This window comes from Leuciscus leuciscus (assembly GCF_965113295.1).
Source record: "Leuciscus leuciscus genome assembly, chromosome: 13".
NCBI classification, from domain to species: Eukaryota; Metazoa; Chordata; class Actinopteri; order Cypriniformes; family Leuciscidae; genus Leuciscus; species Leuciscus leuciscus.
Genome location: NC_138737.1, coordinates 3,093,773 through 3,116,128, shown reverse-complemented (window position 1 = coordinate 3,116,128; position 22,356 = coordinate 3,093,773). Strand labels below are relative to the sequence as shown.

At 38.1% G+C, this 22,356-nt stretch overlaps 1 protein-coding gene and 1 long non-coding RNA gene across 2 annotated transcripts in view; one reads left to right on the top strand and one right to left on the bottom strand.

Moving 5' to 3' along the window:
* gcn1 (GCN1 activator of EIF2AK4) overlaps positions 1–22,356 on the bottom strand; it is a 60,262-nt gene that overhangs the window by 5,503 nt on the left and 32,403 nt on the right. The window contains exons 34-55 of the mRNA XM_082187815.1: positions 20,435–20,681; positions 19,724–19,845; positions 19,259–19,373; positions 18,351–18,530; positions 17,988–18,208; positions 17,098–17,166; positions 16,857–16,995; positions 14,702–14,898; positions 13,734–13,876; positions 12,654–12,771; positions 12,292–12,507; positions 11,067–11,231; positions 10,608–10,769; positions 9,977–10,069; positions 8,821–8,964; positions 8,440–8,709; positions 7,558–7,671; positions 6,389–6,619; positions 5,660–5,853; positions 1,779–1,893; positions 909–1,005; positions 627–775 (exon numbers count right to left, since the gene is read on the bottom strand). Of these exons, the coding sequence (XP_082043941.1) occupies positions 627–775; positions 909–1,005; positions 1,779–1,893; positions 5,660–5,853; positions 6,389–6,619; positions 7,558–7,671; positions 8,440–8,709; positions 8,821–8,964; positions 9,977–10,069; positions 10,608–10,769; positions 11,067–11,231; positions 12,292–12,507; positions 12,654–12,771; positions 13,734–13,876; positions 14,702–14,898; positions 16,857–16,995; positions 17,098–17,166; positions 17,988–18,208; positions 18,351–18,530; positions 19,259–19,373; positions 19,724–19,845; positions 20,435–20,681 (3,501 nt within the window). The remainder of the gene's footprint in view (positions 1–626; positions 776–908; positions 1,006–1,778; positions 1,894–5,659; positions 5,854–6,388; positions 6,620–7,557; positions 7,672–8,439; positions 8,710–8,820; positions 8,965–9,976; positions 10,070–10,607; positions 10,770–11,066; positions 11,232–12,291; positions 12,508–12,653; positions 12,772–13,733; positions 13,877–14,701; positions 14,899–16,856; positions 16,996–17,097; positions 17,167–17,987; positions 18,209–18,350; positions 18,531–19,258; positions 19,374–19,723; positions 19,846–20,434; positions 20,682–22,356) is intronic.
* On the top strand, positions 1,860–5,047 carry LOC309512375. Its single transcript, XR_014210973.1, has 3 exons — positions 1,860–1,984; positions 3,345–3,474; positions 4,932–5,047. It is a non-coding gene; the product is annotated as an uncharacterized lncRNA (long non-coding RNA).

Genomic DNA, 22,356 nt, shown 5'->3' with positions numbered 1-22,356 from the left:
TTCTATATAATATCTAATTTCATCTGCATACATACAGTACATTCACGTAGAGCGATATATACTATATAGCAAATCTAAACTGCTTGATTGCATGTATTGTGGCAAAATCGAACAATATTATTGCCCAGCTGTAATCTGATAAATGCAACTAAGGCATGAAGATATTATAAACACTAAAACTGATTTTCTGTAAAGCTTCTTTGAAACTGTGTATAGTGAAAAGCGCTATATTTACATTTATGCATTTGGCAGATGCTTTTATCCAAAGCGACTTACACTGCATTTCAAGGTACACATTTACATTCTTATCAGTTCTTGCTTTCCCTGGGAATCGGACCCATGACCTTGACGTTGCAAGCGCTCTACTGTTTGAGCGACAGGAAAGCGCATATAAATAAAACTCAAGTCTTAACTAAGCGCTTGTGAAAATCATGAGCTCCAATCTTATTAGCTGGTGTTAAGCACTGTCCAGGAGTCACAGGCTTTAATCACTACACAGAGCTGCAAACAAGACAGTGGATTTGGGAAAGCTTGAAAGGTTTATGCAATGAACAAATGTTTGAATATTCAAGAGTTTTGACTGTTGTCATCGTTTTCCTAATATGCTGATATTACACGGCTCTTACTCTGTCTGCGGTGGCACTAGATAAGACGGCCTCCAGCACAGAGGAACTGTATTCATCCACACACAGCCGATCAGGGGCGGACTTCACTGCGATGGCCAGAGCCAAACTACGGCCATGACGCACCATCCAGTCCACACCAGACACATCCGCTACAGAGACAGAGACAGACAAGCATATGACGGAGGAGAAGGGCATAATATGATCTGGATTACAGTGGTTTTCTTGACTCATTGCATCACAAACTACTACCAGGAAGTGTGCATGAGACATGTGTGATCTTACCGAGGACATGCTGCTGTAAGACACTCTTGAGCTCATCTTCAGACAGGAAGGCACAAAGTTCGCCAATACAGCCTGCAGAGGCCATTCTCGTGGCATCCTACACACACACACACACACACACACACACACACACACACACACACACACACACACACACACACACACACACACACACACACACACACACACACACACACACACACACAGAGAGAGAAAGGTAAGGCGACAATGACACTCTCACAACCACATCCTGTGCTAGATACTGTTATAAAGACAAAAACACATGCATTCACATTCTTATGTCTTTAAGTGTAAAAACAAAAAGGAATCATAATAACATTCATAATTGCTAATATATTTAATTAGGAATTAACTTTTATTTTGGTAAAAACAACAAGGTTCAATTTATTAACTACATTCGTTTGCATTAAAAATACTATTAAATAATTTATTAATCTTAGTTAATGTCATTTTCAAAATGTACTTAAACATTATTAACTTAAAAGTTGTCTTCATACTATTGGTAACAGTTTACAATAAGTTTAAATTTTTTAAGCATTAGTTAACTACATTAGTTGTCATGAACTAACAATAAACAATACTTCTACAGCATTTATTAATCTTATTGAATGTTAATCTTAACATTATAATATCAAAAGTGGTTTAAAGCTTGAAAGAGCCTGGATATTATTTAACATAACTCTGTGTTCGGCTGAAAGAAGAATGTCATATACACCTAATCATGGGATACATTTTTATTTTTGGGTGAACTAAACTTTTAACTAATGGGACTTTAGTCTTTACTTTAATTTTGCATGATTTATAATCTCTCAAGGAAAACAAAAACAAAAACTGAAACACTTGCTGTACCTCATCATGTCCCAGCATGCCCAGCAGTGTGGTGGTGATGTTCTTCCTGATACTGGGGTCGACCTTTGCACCTGCACCCTGGATGACGAAGCGCAGGGCCTGTAGCATGGTCTCCCTGCAGCACCAACAATAACACAGTGACTGACAAGCACAACTACAGTTTTACTTTTGACAAACAACAAATAGTGTATTTGAATAGTGTTCTAGTTAGTGATGGGGACGAGACCGCCTATGCCGAGTCAAGACCGAGTCTTTGAAGGGTCGAGTCCGAGTCGAGACTGAGTCCGTTGGTTTTCAAATTCAGTCGAGTCCGAGTCAAGACCGAGTCTTTGAGGAAGCAAGTACGAGTCGAGACCGAGTCTTTAGGAGTCGAGACCAAGACCATAAAACATGTCAGTTTTCATATTCATGATTTAATATCACCCCAGTTAATAATCAACAGTTAGGCCTACAGACTAAGCTAGATTGGGAATTGTTTAGAGGAGCAGTCTTAACGTCTTAAAGGTGCTCTAAGTGATGCCACGCGTTTTTTAGGCCAAAACATTTTTTGTCACATACAGCAAACATCTCCTCACTATCCGCTAGCTGCCTGTCCCCTGAACACACTGTAAAAAAACGCGGTCTCTCTAGACACCACAGGCTCCACAAACGGCAACAAAAACAAACTGGGCTCACCCGCACCACGGAACACAACAAACAGTGCTCCAGCCAATCACCGACAAGAAGTATTTGAGGGGTGTGGTTTGGGGGTTAGTGCGCGTGGACATGAAGGGGGTGTGGGGGAAGTTTGAATTATGGCCGACACACGACTTAAGAGACGACGTTCCGATGAACAAATTGTAAAGAAGAGGGACAAGGATAAGGAACGTGCGAAGTCCCGAATTTACATCGGAAAAACCCTCGAAATGTGGCGAGAACTCCGCCGGCAAAAGGGCTTCCAATCCGACATTCAGTTGCTATGTTTTTGCAGAACAGGTAAATCCATTTTTCACCCACAGTTTGTTATGGATTTGAATGTTCATTTATAGGCTATTGACAACTTTTACTAAATTTGTTTACGACGCCGCCGTTGTTTATGCTCACTGGGAAACGCGAAGCTAACGTTATCTTGCTATTATTGCGTCCTTGTATGGGGGCTAACATTATAGTTATAACCTCAGGTGGCGAAACGATTTTAAGACAATGTTTCTCTTTTTCTGCATTCTGTTCTGCAATATATAAAAGCATTTATCTAACTTGGTGACATTACACATTGAATGAAGTAATCAAAAGTATCAAGTATCAAAAAATCCCTACCACATGCATCATCTTCTGCCTATTTTTCTTAACTGCTTCAACAGTGCTGCTCTGTCATCAACATGTTAAGCCCACCCTGACTTTTTTAATCATAGTTAGGACATGCAGAGCAAATTAAAATTTTCTAGTGGTATGTATTCTAGTGGACTAGTGATGGGGACGAGACCGCCTATGCCGAGTCAAGACCGAGTCTTTGAAGGAACAAGTCCGAGACGAGTCAGAGAAAGCAGAAATCGGTCTCGAGACCGGTCTCGAGTACTACATCACTAGTTCTAGTCAAGTCAGCTTCATTTATACAGCGCTTTTAACAATATAGATTTTTTCAAAGCAGCTTTACAGCGATAACAGGAAATTAAAGTAACAGAGATTGTTTTGGCTTTACAGCAGTTCTAGAACAGTGGTTTTCAAACCCTGGGTCGCGACCCTCGGGTGGGTCGCGAGACTTAAAAAATGGGTCGCCAGGATGATTTAAGGAAAATATAATTAAATTAAAAAACAAAATTTGTTTTCATAAAATCATAGTCTATAGGCCTATATAAAAGAAACACGCGAAATATGGCTATTTAAACAACTGAGTTTGGTCCATTTCTGTGAGGCGCGGCGCCTCACAAACAAGTTGACGGAAAGAAAACCGAGACGGCACGCGATGTTCCCGGACGCGGACGCGCGCGCATCGATATAGGCTCGGTCCTGCTCCTCCGTGGTATCGCGGATGCGGCACAGGCGATGAAACGTCAGAAACAACAACAGGTGACTAAGCTATCGTTATATGATCTCGCTCTTATTCATGCAAATGCTTTTAAACCTTCATGCGCGACAAGACAAAAGAGAACGCGCTGTCAGTAAATGTCCTCCTGACACACACACATACACACGACCCACAGATAGACGCGCGCCAGTATCAAGTTCTCTTTCGCGCTAGAACGAACAACACACATGCATGCCAAAATGTCCGTTTTGTCGAGTATCCTCACAAGAACAGTCTTAAATTAGTTAAATAAAATCTTAAATGAAAGTAAAGCGTAGTGAGAGAATGGGATGCGTGAGATCGTCAGCTGTGGCTGGTCCTAAAGTGGCAGCAGCTAATTCTCGGAGAAAATTATTAACAGCTCTTGACTAAAGAATGCGTGTAGCTTTAATACGGATTTCTCTATATTTAGTTTATAATTTATGCAGTGCGGAATGTTTTGATAACCTTATCCAATTTCTGTATATTTCACATCTGTTAGACAGGAAAGGCACAGGTAAATATGACATTTATAATGGGTTTATGTAAGGTTTGTTTTAAGTTCACTTAAATTAAAAGTTTTTATATTTTTTGAAACCTAATAAATATTTAAAATTTGGGGGGATAATCATTTTCATTTTTTCTTAGAAGCCTATAATAAATAATAGTTTAGCATCCAAATAAATCGCGAATATGAAAAAAAAAAAATGTATTCGAATGAGAGAGTTAGGTGAGCCCAACGAAATTATTTCGTTTTGGCTTGTTTATAGATATTTTTTTCATTCTTGTTCTGTTCTGAATATCATTAAATTTAAAGGATTTGTTGTGGAATATTTTTAGTGAATTTTTTAAGCATACATCAAACGATAGTAGGCTATATTAATTGGTTAAAATTCTTACAATGGTTAATGGTTAACCGGTTAATTAGCATCCCTGTAGCTTTAGCTAGATCAAAAGAGTGCAGAATCAACTTTGCGTTGCGATCGCGTCACGGATAGGCCACTGCACGTGCATCATCAAAAGCGGTTGCTAAGAAAAGGCTTAAGAATATACAGGCCTATGGGTCGCGTAAAAAAAAAAAAAAAGGGTCGCTCTTGAAAAAGTTTGAAAACCACTGTTCTAGAATAAAGTTATTGTCCAGCTAAAGTTAGTTTTGATTGATTCACTTCCGTTGCAAAGATCATTAGTTATTAAGTTAGGGGCCGCTAACACGACACTGTTCTAACAGAAAACTCTTAAAGGGATATTTCACTGCTGGAAAGATGAATGTGTATTTAAATTGGGTCATTTATATAGTAGAAATGTGAAATTATTTTAGAAGTTGGTGCCTTCTAGACTGAGAAAAGCCAGAAAATGTATTTTTGGCTCATGTGGATGAAAGACAACAACTCCCAGAATGCACTTGCTTCGCTGCCCTACGAGGACACTCCCAAGCCACGCCTCCCGGTTACAGAGGGCAGTATCGGGAGAAATGATACAACTAGGCTACTAGTCGACTTGAAACTGAAAAGACAGTGTTTTATCGTGAGATCCCCCTATGGGCGGGTTAAACACATGCGGGACGAGCTCCTCCTATTGGCTGGAGTCTCTCGCCTCTGCACAAAAAAGCCTCTGATGACGCTAAATTAAGATTTTTGAGTCATCAGAGGTTTTTTCCAGACACACAATACAGAAATCTCTCGTCTCAGGGGGACATGAGGGAGGGAAGCACGGTCATTCCAAAATACTACCGGGTTTCTACTGATACAAAGCTTAATGCTAATCAGTGAAGTATCCATTTAACGCGCTCCGGCTGCTCATTTGCACAACCACACTCGAGAACTCAAACCTCGAAATAAGGAGGAAGCGTAAACTCTACCTGACTCCAGAGTCCTCAGCGTTGCGTATGGCCGCCAGCTGCTCGGTGAACAGTGGATCTACTTTAGTGTGTATGGCGACCAGCTGACCGAGAGCCTCTGCGGCCCGAAGCCTCACGGCCCGGCTCGAGTCCTGAAGAGCCTTGAGGAAGGTGGTCTGGAGCTGCGGCAGGAACGGTTTCAGAGCGATGCCCACCTGTAAGGGTCACAGACACAGAGTAATCATGAGTAGAGTTGTCAAAAGTACCGACTTCGGGACCAAGTCGATACTGAAATTTAAAAAATGTGACGCTTTGAGCGCTGTTGAGCAGAGTCGTAAACATCTCGGAATGGCCATTGTACTCGCACGCTCATCAAATATGTCTGTGATTGGCTATGATGATCAGCGCTTCAAACACATATTATATACATCAATGACACTCTTCAGCGAGCGCTTACACAGATACACACGGGAGCATTTGAAAGCATAGACGGCTGCTTGTGCTTTCAAAAGCTCGTGTGCTTCTCTCAAACGCTCCCGTACGTTGATCATTGTAGCCAATCACAGACATATCCGATGAGCTCGTGAACATAATGGCCAATCAGAGGCGTTTATGATTCAGCTCAACCGCACTCAAAGCGTCACATTTTTGTAATTTCAGTACCAAAGTCGGTACTTTTGACAACACTAATCATGAGTGTGAATGAAGGGTCTGCATCAACATAAGGAGAGAGGCATGATGGACACTCACTTTGGCCAGGAGTAGAGTGAGTGTCTCGAGCAGAGCGGTTTTCACAGACCAAGTGAAACGGTCTCCTAGGATTCGGATGAGCGGTCCAGTGATGTTGACCACAGAGGGCCGGAGCGCCTCCGCTGATGTCAGTTTAATGACTCCTCCCAACGCTCGAGCCGCTTCCTCTTTCTGCTCAGGACTTCCTGTCAGCACACCTTCCCTCAGCACGGGGAGAATGCACGTCACTCCCTGAAGGAAATACATGTTGAGTAGAGGGCATACAGCATTTCGTATCATATTTGTATACTATTACAGTATTTTGAATTTGCTTTTATTTAATGTTTTTCAGTTTTTCCATTTTAATTTTAGTAATTTTGTGATGTGCTTTTGTCATTTTATTTTTCATATATATCGATTTAGCTTTCTTTATTTTTCATGTTTAGTAATTCCGCCATAAAAAAAAAAAAAACGATACTTGCAACTTTTTATCTCACAATACTGATTTCTTTTTCCGAAATTGTGAGTTTGTTTCTCCCAATGCACACTTTATCTCTCACAATTCTGAGAAAAAAGGCAGAATTGCGAGACATAAACTCGCAATTGCACAATAAAATTAGCTTTTTTACTTTTTATTCCTTCCATATATTTTGGTACTTCAAATTAAAATTTTCAGTTCTTTTTTACTTTAAATTTTTCATGTAATATTTATAATTTATTTTATTTCAGCTTTATTTTAATTTAAAATGATTTATAACAGTTTAAGTTAACAAAAGCACTCTTTCATATACTACAACTTTTAAAAATAGTATGTAAAATTGTGTGCAATATGTAGTAGTTTGTTACAGTGCTATCAAAAAACATCACTATGTTTAATACAGTGAGTGTCATTCAGTTATAATCTTGAACATAATTGTTATTTTGCACTTTTAATCTAATTTGGGTAGCACTTTATTTTACAGTCATGTTCCGCAAGTACATATTATGTACTTATAGTGATTAAAATAACTGGGTAATAACTAGGCACTAACCCTGACCCTACACCTAGCCCATGTAGTTGCCTTATATTACCCAGTACTATCTTAGGTAAGACGGTGTCCTTCTGAACACTTCTAAATTGATTATATGCCATCAGAGATGATATGTGCTGACATTTGCTCTGCAGTTTGACTCTCTTAAGCGATGCTCACCTTCTTGGGCAGACAGAAGCCAGGTAAGTGTTGACCTTTGACCTCAGCGGCAGCAGAGCGGATGTCCCTGTGCAGGTCATCGATCATGGAGAGCTGGCTGGCAGCATCCAGTTTCTGCACAAACACACACACACAGTTTTATATTCACAACCCCAAACATAATGAAACTATGAGAAATGTAGCAACCAGATACCACAGTCATATTTCAGCACATTTCCCATTTAATCCTAGTTGTAGCAAAAAATGATGTAATGCATATAAGAGGAAGAAGTCTCTTCAAGGTCACGTTCATTTGATCAAAAATACAGTAAAATCTAAAATATTATTACAATTTTAAATAACTTTTTTTTTGTGTGAATACATTTTAAAATGTAATTTATTCCTGTGAATTTTCAGCATCATTACTCCAGTCTTCAGAGTCACATGATCTTTCAGAAATCATTCTAATATGATGATTTGCTGCTCAAGAAACATGTATGATTATTATCAATGTTGTGCTGCTTCATATTTTGTGGAAACTGTGGTACATTTTTTCATTTTTTAGATAGAAAGTTCAAAAGAAACAGCATTTATTTGAAATTATTTGTATTTTTTTGTTATAAAGACTCCAAACTTTTGAATGGTAGTGCATAAGCAACAATATAATGATTCATAGTAATAAACGGCAATATTTACCTACATATACTTCACTAATCAATTTTAATATAAAAGAAACTTCTGTGAAAATGTTTCAGTAAGGTTAAATCGATTAAGTGAAACAAAGCTTCCCAGGTCAGGAATCATGAAACTAATCTACCCGTGTCTTATGATCACATGAGATGATAACACCAGGTATAAACAGGGTGTTTTGAGAAGATCTGCACGGATGAAAGCTTTGTTTACCTTTGTGATGGAGTTGATGGTTTCCCAGCTCTGGCTGAGCACTTCTGGGTTGGGGTCGTTCATGAGCCGCATGAGGCCGGACAGCAGTGTGCGTGTGTGAACGCTGTAGTCCAGTCGTGTTCGAGAGAAGTAGCCGTTGAGGATGGTGACGGACGCCTGCCTCAGCCCCGCGTCTGCTCCTCGCGTGGCCTCCAGGAGATCATCAATGATGATTCTTTGGCCGACTTCATCCTCCACCGAGAGGATCACAGTCTGACAGTTGCTCAGCTCCTGTCGAAGGCCATAAAAGACACATTTACACTTATATTCTGATTCTTCATCATTTCCGTTTCAGTAAGAGCTGATTGGTCAGTATGAATGATTGACAGCTGTGGTTTTCACCTGCAGGCACTCCTCTGAGCCCAGCTTCTGTTTGAGAGAGGAGAGCAGCGCGGGAAGAATCACCCCGAGGTGACGCGTCAGAGCGTCTCCCGCCACCGCGGACAGGAAGGCCAGAACGCGCGTGTTCACAGGAGGAGCCGTCAGCTATAGAGGATACAAAATATAACAGTTAAACAAGTGCAAGGAATATTTTAGTCTCAGGCTGAGACAAAACACCCACAGATCTCATGCAGACTAAAAAAAAAAAAAAAATAGCAAGAGCTTTCTCAATGCAGCAAGCTACAATCTGATTGGCTGGTTCCACGGGATCAAGTCGTCATATTCATTTATACAGCAGTCTTTACAAAACACATTGTTTCAAAGCAGCTTTACAGAAAATCATCTTCTCAATGTTTATAATATCTTAATGCCTTATAGTTGCATTTAGCAAATTAGAGCTGAGTGATAAAATAGTATAGTATAAATACTGCAATGATACAAGCAATCAAGCAGTTGAGTTTTGCTATAAAGTATATTTGCCCTACATAAGTATATGTGGATAAAGTTGGACATACTTATATATGCAACTTTACATATAGAGCTGAGCGATAATAGTTACATTTTGCTACAAAATTAAAAATCAGGCAGGTGAGATTTGCTATAGAATATATCGCTTTACGTGATTTTACTGTATGTGTGCAATATAAATGTATATAAAGCAGGATTTACTATATTTACAACTTTTAATATACCGCTGACTAATATTCTGATGATTTAACAAATAGTGCATATTGCTAATTGTGAGTGTACTGTAGTATAATTTGGATAGATTTCAATAGAATAAATTGAAATTTTCATTGTGCACAGGGAACCAAAGTCGGATTTAAGGAGAATTGGGTGGATATAATGAGCAGCAAGAGTTTAATGAGGTTTGTGAGATCAAATCTTTGAAATATCATAGTGTACATTGAGATGTTTAGCAACAAGTAAACAAATGTTGTGTATATAATTACATAAAAAAACTAAAAAAAAACTGTGGTTGATCACTTTAAATGTCAGTGAGATGGTTGGCGGTTCTTGGCCAGAAAAAGCTGCTTTTATGAAGTTAGTCAAAGCCTGTATACACAAGTCTACAAATCAGGTTAGTTAAAAGAGGCCATTAGTAAGGAGAACTCACTTTGGGAACCAGATAAGGCAGGACTGACCGACTCTTCACAGCCATGACCTGTTTCAATCCATCCAACGCAAACTCTGACGTCTCTTCGTCCTCCTGCAACAAAAAGCAAAATCATTTGAGTGCTTTTCAAAAAACATACATGCTTCAAAGCAGCTTGGGTGACAGAAACTGGCAACTAGGGTTAAAAGTGTGACGTCTTTTAAAGAAATCAATACTTTTATTCAGCAAGGATGCATTAAATTGATCAAAAGTGACAGTAAAGACAATTAAAAAAAAAAAATTCAAATAAATTCTGTTCTTTTGAACCTTCTATTCATCAAAGAATCTTTAAAATTGAATAATATTTGCAAATACAGTAGTCAACATTTAAAGTGGATCAAAAAAGTTAATCAAAGTTGTCCTAAGACAAATTTCATGTATAACTTTGATGAAAGGTTTTGATCCACTTCAAATGTTGACGTATGTATTACAGATTTTACTGTATTTTTGATCAAATAAATGCAGCCTTGGTGAGCAGAAGAGACTTCTTTCCAAAAACATTAAGAAATCTTACCAACCCCAAACTTGTGAACAGTAGTGTTTAGAACAGTAGTGCAAGGTAAAGGCGAGGATTGTGGGTAGAAAGCAGTACCAGTTGTCTGAGCAGCGCCGGCAGAATGTCGTCGAGGGCCTGGTGACCGATGGTGGCGTGGAGCTGCTCGAAGGTTTTAGCAGCCGCTTCACGGACCTCCTCTAGAGGATCACACAGCGCCTTTCTCACGGTGGGAACCAGAGACTCGGAGAACACCAGAACCTGACACACAAACATCAGTCACATGATCAATAGCTGCGTTTCCACCGCAGGAACTTCCCCCAGGAACTTTGGGCTGGTACTCGGTGTGTTTCCACCGCAGGAACCAGGGTCTAAACGAAGTTCAGGACTTTCAGGGGTGGGACTTGGGCGCTAAACATGCTGATTGGTTGAGTTCATGCCGCATTTTGATTGGTTGACCAATTTTGATCGCATTTGGAGTTCCTGGGACAAATTGTTCGGCCAATGATATGAACAAAAATCAAGCAGCTGAGCATTATTCTATCAGCTGCCACTCACTGCATCTTTGCTGGTGGACTTCATGATCTCGCTGAGGCCGATACACACGCCCTGCCTCTCGTCACTCTTGTCTGAGCGCAGACCTTCCTCCAGGATGGGAATGATCTCGGGCAGGATCTTCTCACCCAGTTTCCTCACCAGGTCACCCAAAGTACGAGCAGCGATCTGGAGCAGGACAGATGGGGAAACACAGACCATTAACTTTAACAACACGAGCAAGGCATTACTGTCGGTTATTCATCAAAATCTATGATGAAAAGAAATTTAATAATTAATAATGAAAGAATAAATAATTACGGAAACATTACGGCACAATGCGGATAATGCTAAATACACATTGATTTCCAAATGACGCAAAAGTCCTACTATAATTCATTACGCTATTTTATTCATCAAAAAATGTATTAATAAATACATTTGAAAAATAAAATAAAAATTGGACAAAAAAAATTTATCATAATTTTAAAAAGTATTGAATAATTTCATTATGGCATAATTATGGAATATTAATTTGCATTATTACAGCACAATGTGGATAATGCTTTAAAATGCATAATGCTTTCCAAATGATATAAAAGTCCTACTACAGTTCATTACTGTATTTTATTAATCAAAATCTAGACCAAAAAAAAAAGAGATCTTTTAAATAATAATAATAAAAACAAAACATTACAGCACAATGCATATGAAGGTAAATACACACTGATTTACAAACTACATAAGTCCTACTATAAAAGTCATTATGGTATATTATTCATAAAAAATAAAAATAAATGATTAAAAGAAAATAAATAATAAATCTTGTATTTTTGTCTGGTTTCCAGTCCAAATATAAAAAAAAATTCTTAAATCAAGATGCATTTACTAGATAAGTAAAATTAGATGAGATATTATTACTTGTTTTCCGGGGGAATTAATCAAAACTAACTGAGTTTTTGCTTAAAACAAGGTCCACGGGGTAAGAAAAATAATCTTAATTCAAACAGAAACAAGATTATTTTTCTTATCTCGACAGATAATTTTGCTCGTTTTAAGCAAAAACTCACTTAGTTTTGATTAATTCCCCCGGAAAACAAGACATAATATCTGATCTAATTTGACTTATCTAGTAAATGCATCTTGATTTAATAATTTTTTGATATTTGGACTGGAAACCAGACAATTTTGCAGTGCACACATGCATGTTTTTTCTGTTGAGACTGAAGATGCAGTGCAGTGGTTGTACCGTTCTCTTGTCCGGGCAGGTGGAGGCCAGGAAGCCCAGCAGGAGCGTGAAGAGGGTGGGCAGGATTTCTCGAAGCGTGCGTGGCGTGTTGGACACCACGATCTTCCACACATGAAGAGACGCCTGTCTCACCACCAGCTGTGTGTCTGAGCGGCCCATGTAGAGCCCCGAAAGCACACGGTTACGTCTCTCTGCGCCCAGTGCTCCAATGATGGCCTGGGGAAAGTCAGTAAAAATACAACATTTACACACAATGTTTCCTAGAACAAGGACACAACAGGAAGTGAGGAATATATTTTCGTATTCTAATGAAAGCACAGCTGTCCTGAATGCCAAGAATCCAGGGGCTCATTATGTGCTACCTTGTTCGACTGGGCCGTGCCAAAATTGTCATCCTCTGACGCCGTCTCTGTTGTCATCTTTCCCGATACCCCGGAGATATGGAACAGCAGGTCTCCTAGCAACTGCACCGAGCTGAATCTAAGAGAGCACAAAACCTCAGCATCAGCAACAGTCTAAACTTGTGAACTGATGGAAGGACCATTTAAAAGGATAGTTCACCCAAAAATGAAAATTACCCTATGAGTTACTCACCCTGAAGCCATCCTAGGTGTATACGACATTCTTCTTTCAGACGAATACAGTCGGAGTTATATTTAAAATGTCCTGGTTCTTCCAAGCTTTATAATGGGAGTGAATGGGTGTGTTTTTGGAAGTCCTTCAAAGTTCATCCATCCATTATAAAAGTGCTCCACACGGCTCTGCGGGGTTAATAAAGGCCTTCTGAAGTGAAGCGATGTGATTGTGTATGAAAAATATCCATATTTAGAACTTTATGGACTAAAATAACTAGCAGACGGACGTACGCAAGTCGACTTACGCCAAAAGAGCAACACTGGACGATGTACGACGTAGATGTAGGAGTAGCGTAAGCTTTGACGCCTCTCGCGGTTCAAACAAACAGGGCTGGGCAACAAACTCAAGCTCCTCCCACATTTCTCTTTACAAATTCTCGTTTTAGACTTCTAATTCTGCTCTATCCGCATTTGTTTAATTGTCAGGTCCAGCGTTACTCTTTTGGCGTAAGTCGACTTGCGTAGGCCGTTTGCTGGAAGCGAATTATTTTAGTAGATAAAGTTTTAAATATGGATATTTTTCATACACAATCGCTTCAGAAGGCCTTTATTAACCCCCGCAGGGCCGTGTGGAGCACTTTTATAATGGATGGATGCACTTTAATGGACTTCAAGACATAAACGGCCATTCACTGCCATTATAAAGCTTGGAAGAGCCAGGACATTTTATAACATAACTCTGATTGTATTCGTCTGAAAGAAGAATGTCGTATACACCTAGGATGGCTTCAGGGTGAGTAAATCATGGGTTAATTTTTGGGTGAACTATCCCTATAAAAGGCTGATGGGAGAGTGTGTGTGTGGTACCTGATCCTCCAGAGGTCATCGAACAGGCCCTGCTCCAGCTCTGGCAGAAGTAAAGCGATGGCGGTCTCGGCGTACATGCTGATGATGCGCTGGCCCGCACGCAGGGCCGTGTCTCGCACGTACTCGTTCTCATCGGCCAGAGCCTGAACACACACACACACAGAGAGATCTTTATCTACCCAGAGTCAATCAAACAGACCAGCTTCTCTCTGACAAGCTGAGAACAATATTCCTGGATAAACAACGTAACGTAATGCAACGCAATTATGAATTTGAGAGTGAAACAATATTTAGTGAGAAACAACAAGGAATGAATGCCATCGTGACTGAATTGTGAAAAGTAGTATAGGATATTATTGGTTCAAGTCAAAGAAAAATACAGTTAACGACAGTTATTACATTTTAATGAAAGTTTTTCTTTAGAGAAACATGGACTGATCCATCAATGCAATACATACAATAACCAGGAAAATGTATTAAGAAAATAAATATTTATTTATTTATTTATTAAGATTTATTTTCTTAAATATAACGAAAATAAACATTCATTCACATTAACTAATTAATATTTAAATTAAGAAAATACATATTGAGATATTTATTTTCTTAGTAATAAATTATTATTACTAAGAAAATACATTTCTTAAGATTTATTTTTATAAATAAATTAGAAAAATAAACATTAACCACTTTAATAATTTATTAGTAAGAAAATACATTCTTAAATATTAAAATGTAAACATTTGCTTAATTATTAAAATAAACATTCTCATAATAAATCTATATTTATTTTATTAAGAAAATAAAGCATCACATCATTTTGATTTCATGTTGACATCAAACAATTTAAATACTTTTTAACAATTGTGTTGAACTTGAAACTTTTTGAACTTCCGTTGAATTTGAAAATGCACAAGAGAAACAATGCGAAATGATTAGTGTTTAAGTGTTTAAACATGTTGTCTGACCTTTAGGATGCAGGGGATGATGGGACCCACGTATGGGGTGAATTTGTCCCCAAAGGTCAGCGGGAGATAGATGAACATCATGATGTATCCGTCTCTGACGTGAGAAGCGATGTCCACCTTACTGGCCGTCTGGACCACGTCTGGCATCAGTTTATCCAGCTTCTCCACACCTAACGCTGCCATCACCTCAGCCAGACCTAACAGAGGAATACAACACAACATTAATACAATTAATTCGTTTTACTCTAACTAATTCCTTTTATAACTGCTTTTATTTTGTGCTTATTTTCTATGCAAAGCACTTTGAATTACCATAGTGTGAAATTTTATAACTGTTTTGAATAACTGTTTTAATTTTCCTTGCTTTTATTTTATGATTATTTTTATTCCTTTCTATGTAAAGCACTTTGAATTGCCACAGTGTATGAATTATGAAATGTGCTATATAAATAAAACTTGCCTGGCCTTGCCTAATACAGTCAGGCAGAAAGACAAACACACACTGGTATGCTGGTGTAATCAGGGCTCGACGGTGCGAGTGTTTCACTCACATTTGAGACTAAAAATAGATGTGTGCGAACTATATACATATAAAAAAAGTCACTGTTTTGCTCAGTTCTAGTTTTATGAAATTTAAGGTCATAAAAAGTCTTATCTTATATGTATGGAAGCTTGTTTCCACCACAGAATAAACAATTTTTTAAAGATAATTGCGACTTTTTATCTCACAATCTGACTTTATTTCTCAGAATTGCGAGATATAAAGTCAGAACTGCGTGAAATAAAGTCGCAATTGCGTGTTATAAAGTCTTGGGACTTTATATCACACAATTCTGACTTTATAACACATAATTGTGAGTTTATATCTCGCAATTCTGACATCTTTTCTCAGAATTGTGAGATAAAGTCCAATTCTAAGGGAAAACAAGACAGACTTTTTTTTTTTTTTTTTACCTCAGAATAGTTTATATCTCACAATTCTGATTTTATAACACGCAATTGCGACTTTATATCATGCAATTCTGACTTTATATCTCCCAATTGCGTACTATAAAGTCAGAATTGCGAGATATAAACATGCAATTCTGAGAATAATTCTGACTTTATAACCTGCAATTGCGACTTTATATCACGTAATTCTGAGATAAAAAGTCAGAATTGTGAGATTAAAAAGTCGCAATTACCTTTTTTATTTTTCACTCTGTGGCGGAAACAAGCGTCCATATATATGTAATATCTTAAATGGCATAATATTTTTTATTATATTTTAAGAGGTCTTAAAATTGAGGATAGAAAAACAGGAATCGTGATAGAGCCTAAAGTGATTATTAAATTTCATAAAGCGATGATTTAATAATATAAATATCTTTCTCATCTTTTTGAATGAGGATCTGGCAATAGGGAAGCATAGATGTTTTAAAATAAGATTCTCGATTTATTTTGGGCTTGCTTATAATTAAACTATATCTGGCGTCTAATTCACCGTCACAGGACGTTATTGAGAACATAATTACTCAATATATAGATTGTCCCTTTATTACGGAAAAACACAACTATTAAACTTAAAGGAACACACCGACTTTTTGGGACTTTAGCTTATTCACTGTATCCCCCAGAGTTAGATAAGTCCATACATCCCCTTCTCATCTCCGTGCGTGCCGTAACTCTGTCTGACGCACCCACTGCTAGCCTAGCTTAGCACAAAGACTGGATGTAAACGGCTCCAGCTAGTATACTACTCCCAATAAGTGACAAAATAACGCCAACATTTTCCTATTTACATGTTGTGATTTGTATAGTCACAGCATGTACAAATAACAAGGTCACATGAGACACAGCCATCTTCTAACCGTATACATACTGGGAACTATATTCTCAGAAGGAGAAGCACTGCTACCTCCAGTCTTTGTGCTAAGCTAGGCTAGCGGTGGGTGCGTCAGACAGAGTTACGGCACGCTGGGAGATGAGAAGGGTATGTATGGACTTATCTAACTCTGGGGGATGCGGTGAAGAAGCTAAAGTCCCAAAAAGTCGGTGTGTTCCTTTAAGAGCACATGTCGTCCTCTGGGGAAAGGTGCACTTCAAGCCCTGTTAGTGTGTGTGTGTGTGTGTGTTCTGCATCTCTCTGCTGCCCTCTAATGGTGCAGTGAATCACCTTGAGCGGCACCAGAGCGGTCCACAGAGCTCTGTTCTGACGCCAGCGTCTCCATGAGCCACGGCACCAGATCATCGAAGCAAGACTCGCCCATACCCTTCACCATGGCCCCCAGAGCCTTAGCAGACACGGTCCGCACCTGAGAGAGATTGACAGACGCCATTAAAAATAGCCTTCCCATATAACATGGCTTTAAGAGTGGGCTTTAAGTGTTTCCACGGATCAGTGCAGACTATATTACCTCAGGCACGGGGTCCAACAGAGACGCTTTGAGTCCTGGAATCACACTGGGTAGGTATGGAGACAGATCCTAAAAGGAAAAAAATAAGATATTAGAGCAATGAGCCACTCAAGGCCGTGTGTTACAGTGATTTACCATGGTTAACAGGTGTTATCATCTAAAATTACTGGCCTAAAGCATTTAATTCTAGTAGAATTTTATATAAATAATCAGAATGAACCATTTTAAACTGCAGGCTGTATACGGATGCTCAAGCCACATTATTTATTTAAAAGAACAAACATTAAAAACAGTAATATAAATAACTGAATGCATTGAAATATTAAATAATAAAACTGCTATTACAATAACAGTGAAAAGTTTGGAATCATTAAGAATTTGTTTTTGACAAACAAGTCTCTTGCTCCGGTCAAAAATACAGTAAAAACAGAAATATTATTGAAATTTAAAATAACTGTTTTCTATCTGAATATATATTTTAAAATGTAATGTATTATTTATTAATTTTCAGATTCAGTGTATTCACTGTCACATGATCCTATTTTTGTGGAAACTGATAGATTTCAGGATTCTATGATGAATAGAAAGATGAAAAGAACAGCATTTATTTAAAATATTTTTTTTGTAACATTATAAATGTCTTTACTGTCACTTTTGATCAATTTAATGTGTCCTTGCTGAATACATTTTTCCAACAACAAATTTTTTTAATGAACTTTTGAAGGGTATTGTGTGTGTATCTTTTGTTTTTGAATGGTTGCAAATGTGGCTCATCCAATCCGCTTGGATTTCTTGGGTGGGGAAAAAAGGAACCAGAGGTTGTCAACTTTTCAACATTTCTAACATCAACACAATATTTAGGTTGCGGTCAGGTGAGAATCATGTCCTACCCTCTGGTCGGTTAGCGAGTACATGTTTCCGATGATCTGCGCGGCCATCTTGCGCGTGTCGGTGGATCGGTCCTGGAACGCTCTCTGGACGATGGGCATTATCAGAGCCAGAGACGGAGCGTCGATGAAGTGCACAAACTTGGTGTCCAGCAGCGTTTGCAGGCAGTGATGCGTCCTATGAGACGGGTCAGTCAAAGCGTCCAGCAGGATGGGGGTGATTGCTGCCGAATTCACAATATCAGTTCAGTGTCATCACAACATTAAAGCCCCAGTCCTTCAACTCTGTGCCACACCTCCCACCCAAACAAAACACGCAGATTTACACAACACACAGAACTTTCTTCAAACGTGAATGTTTCATACCCAGGATCTCAGGGTTGCGGATAACAGAGCCGATCTGTCGGAGCGCTTGCTGACCGGCCTTCTGCACCTTCACATGAGAGTCCGTCAGAACCTCCGTCAGCTTGGGGACGATGTTCGGCAGACACGAGGACAACTGCTTAGGAGCGCAGTACGCCATCGCACCCAACAACTCCACGGACCCTGCACACGGATTAGACAGAAAACTAAAACACTATGCTTCATGTATGATAGTGATTAACAACAAAAAATATATATTAAATAAATAATAATATATAATTATAAAGATTAAAATAAAAAACAAATTTATTATTAAATATAAAATAATACATTTTAAACATTCTGTATTTCCATGTGTGAGAGTGATAATGATTAATAAAAAATATATTAAATAATTATAATAATTAAAATCTCATAATAAAATTTAAATAATAAAACAAACAATGCTCTGCATTTCCATGTGAGACAGTAATAATAATTCATTATAAAATACAAATAATAAAAATCTAAAATACATAAGTATGAAAGAAACCATATATACTATAAGAAATAATTAGATAATGCTCTGCATTTCCATGCGAGATGGCGATGATTAATAAAAATATAATAAAAAAATTAATAAAAAAAAGGTAATTATAATACAAAATTATCATTATAATAATTTGAATAAAATGTACTATAATAAAAAAAACATACTTTTTTTTATTAAACGTACTAAATAAAAAAATTTACATTTAAAAATAATTATAGGGCTGAACACTACACTCTCAAAAACTAATTAGCTTCCCAAGAATTCACATAAAAAAAAAAACACAAATTCATTTTTACACATTCATATGGTAAAATCAACATGGGTAATATCTGAAATGAATGCGGTGTCTGCATGTAACAGTGTGCAGTGAGCAGCAGACCTGCTTTGGTTCTCCAGGACTCCTCCTCCAGCGCCACCAGCAGAGACGGCAGCACCAGCTTCACCCCGTGAGCGCTCAGATTCCTCATCACGGCCTTGGCACAGTCGTCCGCAGCCTGACACAGCAAAACAACACATCATGATGCAGCATGTAGAGTAAAGGACACATGCATTATTATAAATTTGTCCATCCTTAGTGAAAGCAGAAAAAAAGTGACAATACACAGACACAGCCAATTAAAACATCTGATTATCATAGCATAGGTGATAATGGTAGAGGTTAGGGCTGCATAATATATCGTTTTAGCATCAATATCGCAATGATAGTCACAATAAAAAGGGAAAGACTTGCAGTCTTCACGCCCACTTGAACACTTGGGCCAAATACAGGAAATACATCATGCAAGTAGACAAGTGGTCTAGTGCAAAGACCACAAGTGTGGGCAAAAAAACTGAGTGTTCGTACCTCTCTGACGTACTGGTTCCCATCACCGAAACAGAGCAGCAGGTGCGGGAGGACGTGGACCACATACGGCTCAAATAACTTCCCCAGCATGTTACACAACATCTCAAACGCGAACAGAGCACCTGTGAGAGACAACATTAAGGGCTTAGTATTACCTTCAACTCTTACTATTTTTCTTCATGCTCTAGCTCAATTATAACATGCTACTTTATTTATTAAAAGTTTAACTTTCTGTGGAAAGGAAGAGAGCAGGGAATGGGAGCAAGACTCGAACCTGCTATTTAGGCCTATTTCATCATTACTTAATTAGTTCAAATTACTGGTTTCCTTCACTTGCATTGTTGTTTTTAAATTCAGTTTAGTTTTTGCTTTGTTTTTATGTATTATTTATTGATTTATTATTAATAAACAACCTTAGTTTATTACCTCCGCTCCAACCTCCTTTATAGTCCAGAGCTTAAATTCAGTGAAAGTCTTTGGGATGTGCTGGATGGACTCTTGCATTGACAATACAAGTGAATGTATGCATTTATTTCCATCAAGAAGCATTGTGTTGACAATGCAAGAGTCAAACATATCACATGCTAGAAACATAATAATCACTGCAATAATGATCCAATCACAGACTCTTAAACATTTGCCTACGTCACTTAAATTGAATGCATTAGTTTTCTTCTTAAACAATGCTTTGTAAGCCTCCGCCTCCCTCACCTTCTCTGCGTCGTGAGTTCTTCTTGTCCTGGATGGCGTCTGTCAGAGTGCTCATGATCTCCTGCTGTTTGAGAGACAGGATTCCCAGACCTTTGACCAGCCCGGCCAGCCCGTAAGCGGCTCCCTTCCGCTCGGCGTATTTATCGCTCTCCAACAGGAGCTGCAGGAGCTTCCGCACCATCCCACCAGCGTCCTCCTTTATAGCAGGAACCAGGGGAGGGAGACAACTCGCCACCGACTCCTGAACCTGAGCAGGACCAGACAGAGAGGGATGCGTGGGAATATTTTAACGCTGTCCTTTATATGCATCAGTAAATGGTCACTTAATGAGACAAATAACCAAACAGTAATTACAAATACACATACACATATATATACACACACATATATATATATATATATATATATACACACACACTATATAGCAAATCTCAACTGCTTGATTGCTTGTATCATCGCAAAATGTAACTATATTATAGGCCAGCTCTAATTTGCTAATAGTGGGTGTGTGTCGCGTAGAAGTAGTCACGGCAGTTTCCTGCGGTATCGCTATGACGACCAGGTACTATTGTGGAGGTACTATCTGCAATGGAAAACGGAGCGAAAAGCGAGCCGAGGCGAGTCGAGCCGGTACTGGTAATGGAAAGCGCCATAACAATGTAATATATACAATATATGCCGATTTGATATTGCAATGCGTTATTATTATTATTTTTACACTAGACCATGGGGAAGAGCTAAATCATACACTTATACAGATTGTACATGATGTATACGATGAGTCATATTTACAAAGACAATTCATCACATCTTTCTGACTTTTATTTCAGAAGCATCATACAATACTACATTCTCTTGAATATAACAGTCACTTTTCGCACCTAGTGGCGAAACAATGTAATCGATAAATGCGTTATTTTAAGCGCCAAGTTTCTATTAAAAGCTGATTTACTCTGTTTTGATCGCTACCGTAGACATCAGTGTTTATATTTGAACTTTAAACTTTTATCCCAGTACTTCTGTGATAATATGAACTATTGTATCACAGAAATAATTATACTATGAGGTTGAAAAGACTGTTTGTGAAGCTGTTTTATGACGACTCAGCGCCAACACAGCTTTGAATGTTGCGATATGATTTTGTCAAAGGCTTAATAGACAGACGAATTGGAAGATGATCGTGTGAGTGTTTGAATCACAGGCTTTTCAGTGCATTCAGTCTCCAGGGTAGCTGCACAATTTTTAAAGTCAAATTTAAGGCTTTTTAAGACCTGAAGAAATCAAAATTAATACCGCACATTAGGGGTGTGCAATATTGACAAAAATATGTCTCGATATTTTCAAAGTTTTGTTGATAATAATTAGATGATATTTTACTGATTGTGTTTTTGTACTGGTACCCTGGCTGGTTTAGGCCTGTTGTTGACAGCAGACCCACGAAGATATTCATATTTTTTATATTCTATGCAGTGGTCAGTTCACAGTAGTGACCGAAATTAACATTTTTATTAAGGGGCAATATTTGCCACCTTAAATTGATTTCCAGGGGCATTTTCACCTATATATGGACATTGTTTCTAAACGTATATAGAGGTATGCATTACCTTTTATGTCAAATTCTAACATTCAAATTAAATTATATTAGAATAACACAGTACCAATATCAAATTAAATCATTAAATTAAAATCCATCCTTGCAGTGCAGAGGTGACACAGAAGCGGCATCAAAACTGGCATTACTATATTTACACTTCATTTTCAATTGCATAAATAAAGCTATTGTATTTAAATATGAAATTATTTATAAAATGATTTACTGTACAGTTTTTTGGATACTATTAAAGGATACTTTAAATATGAAACTAAAACCACCAGTAGGTGGCGGCAAGTCACTGTCTTAAGCGAGTTGTTGGAGTCATTTA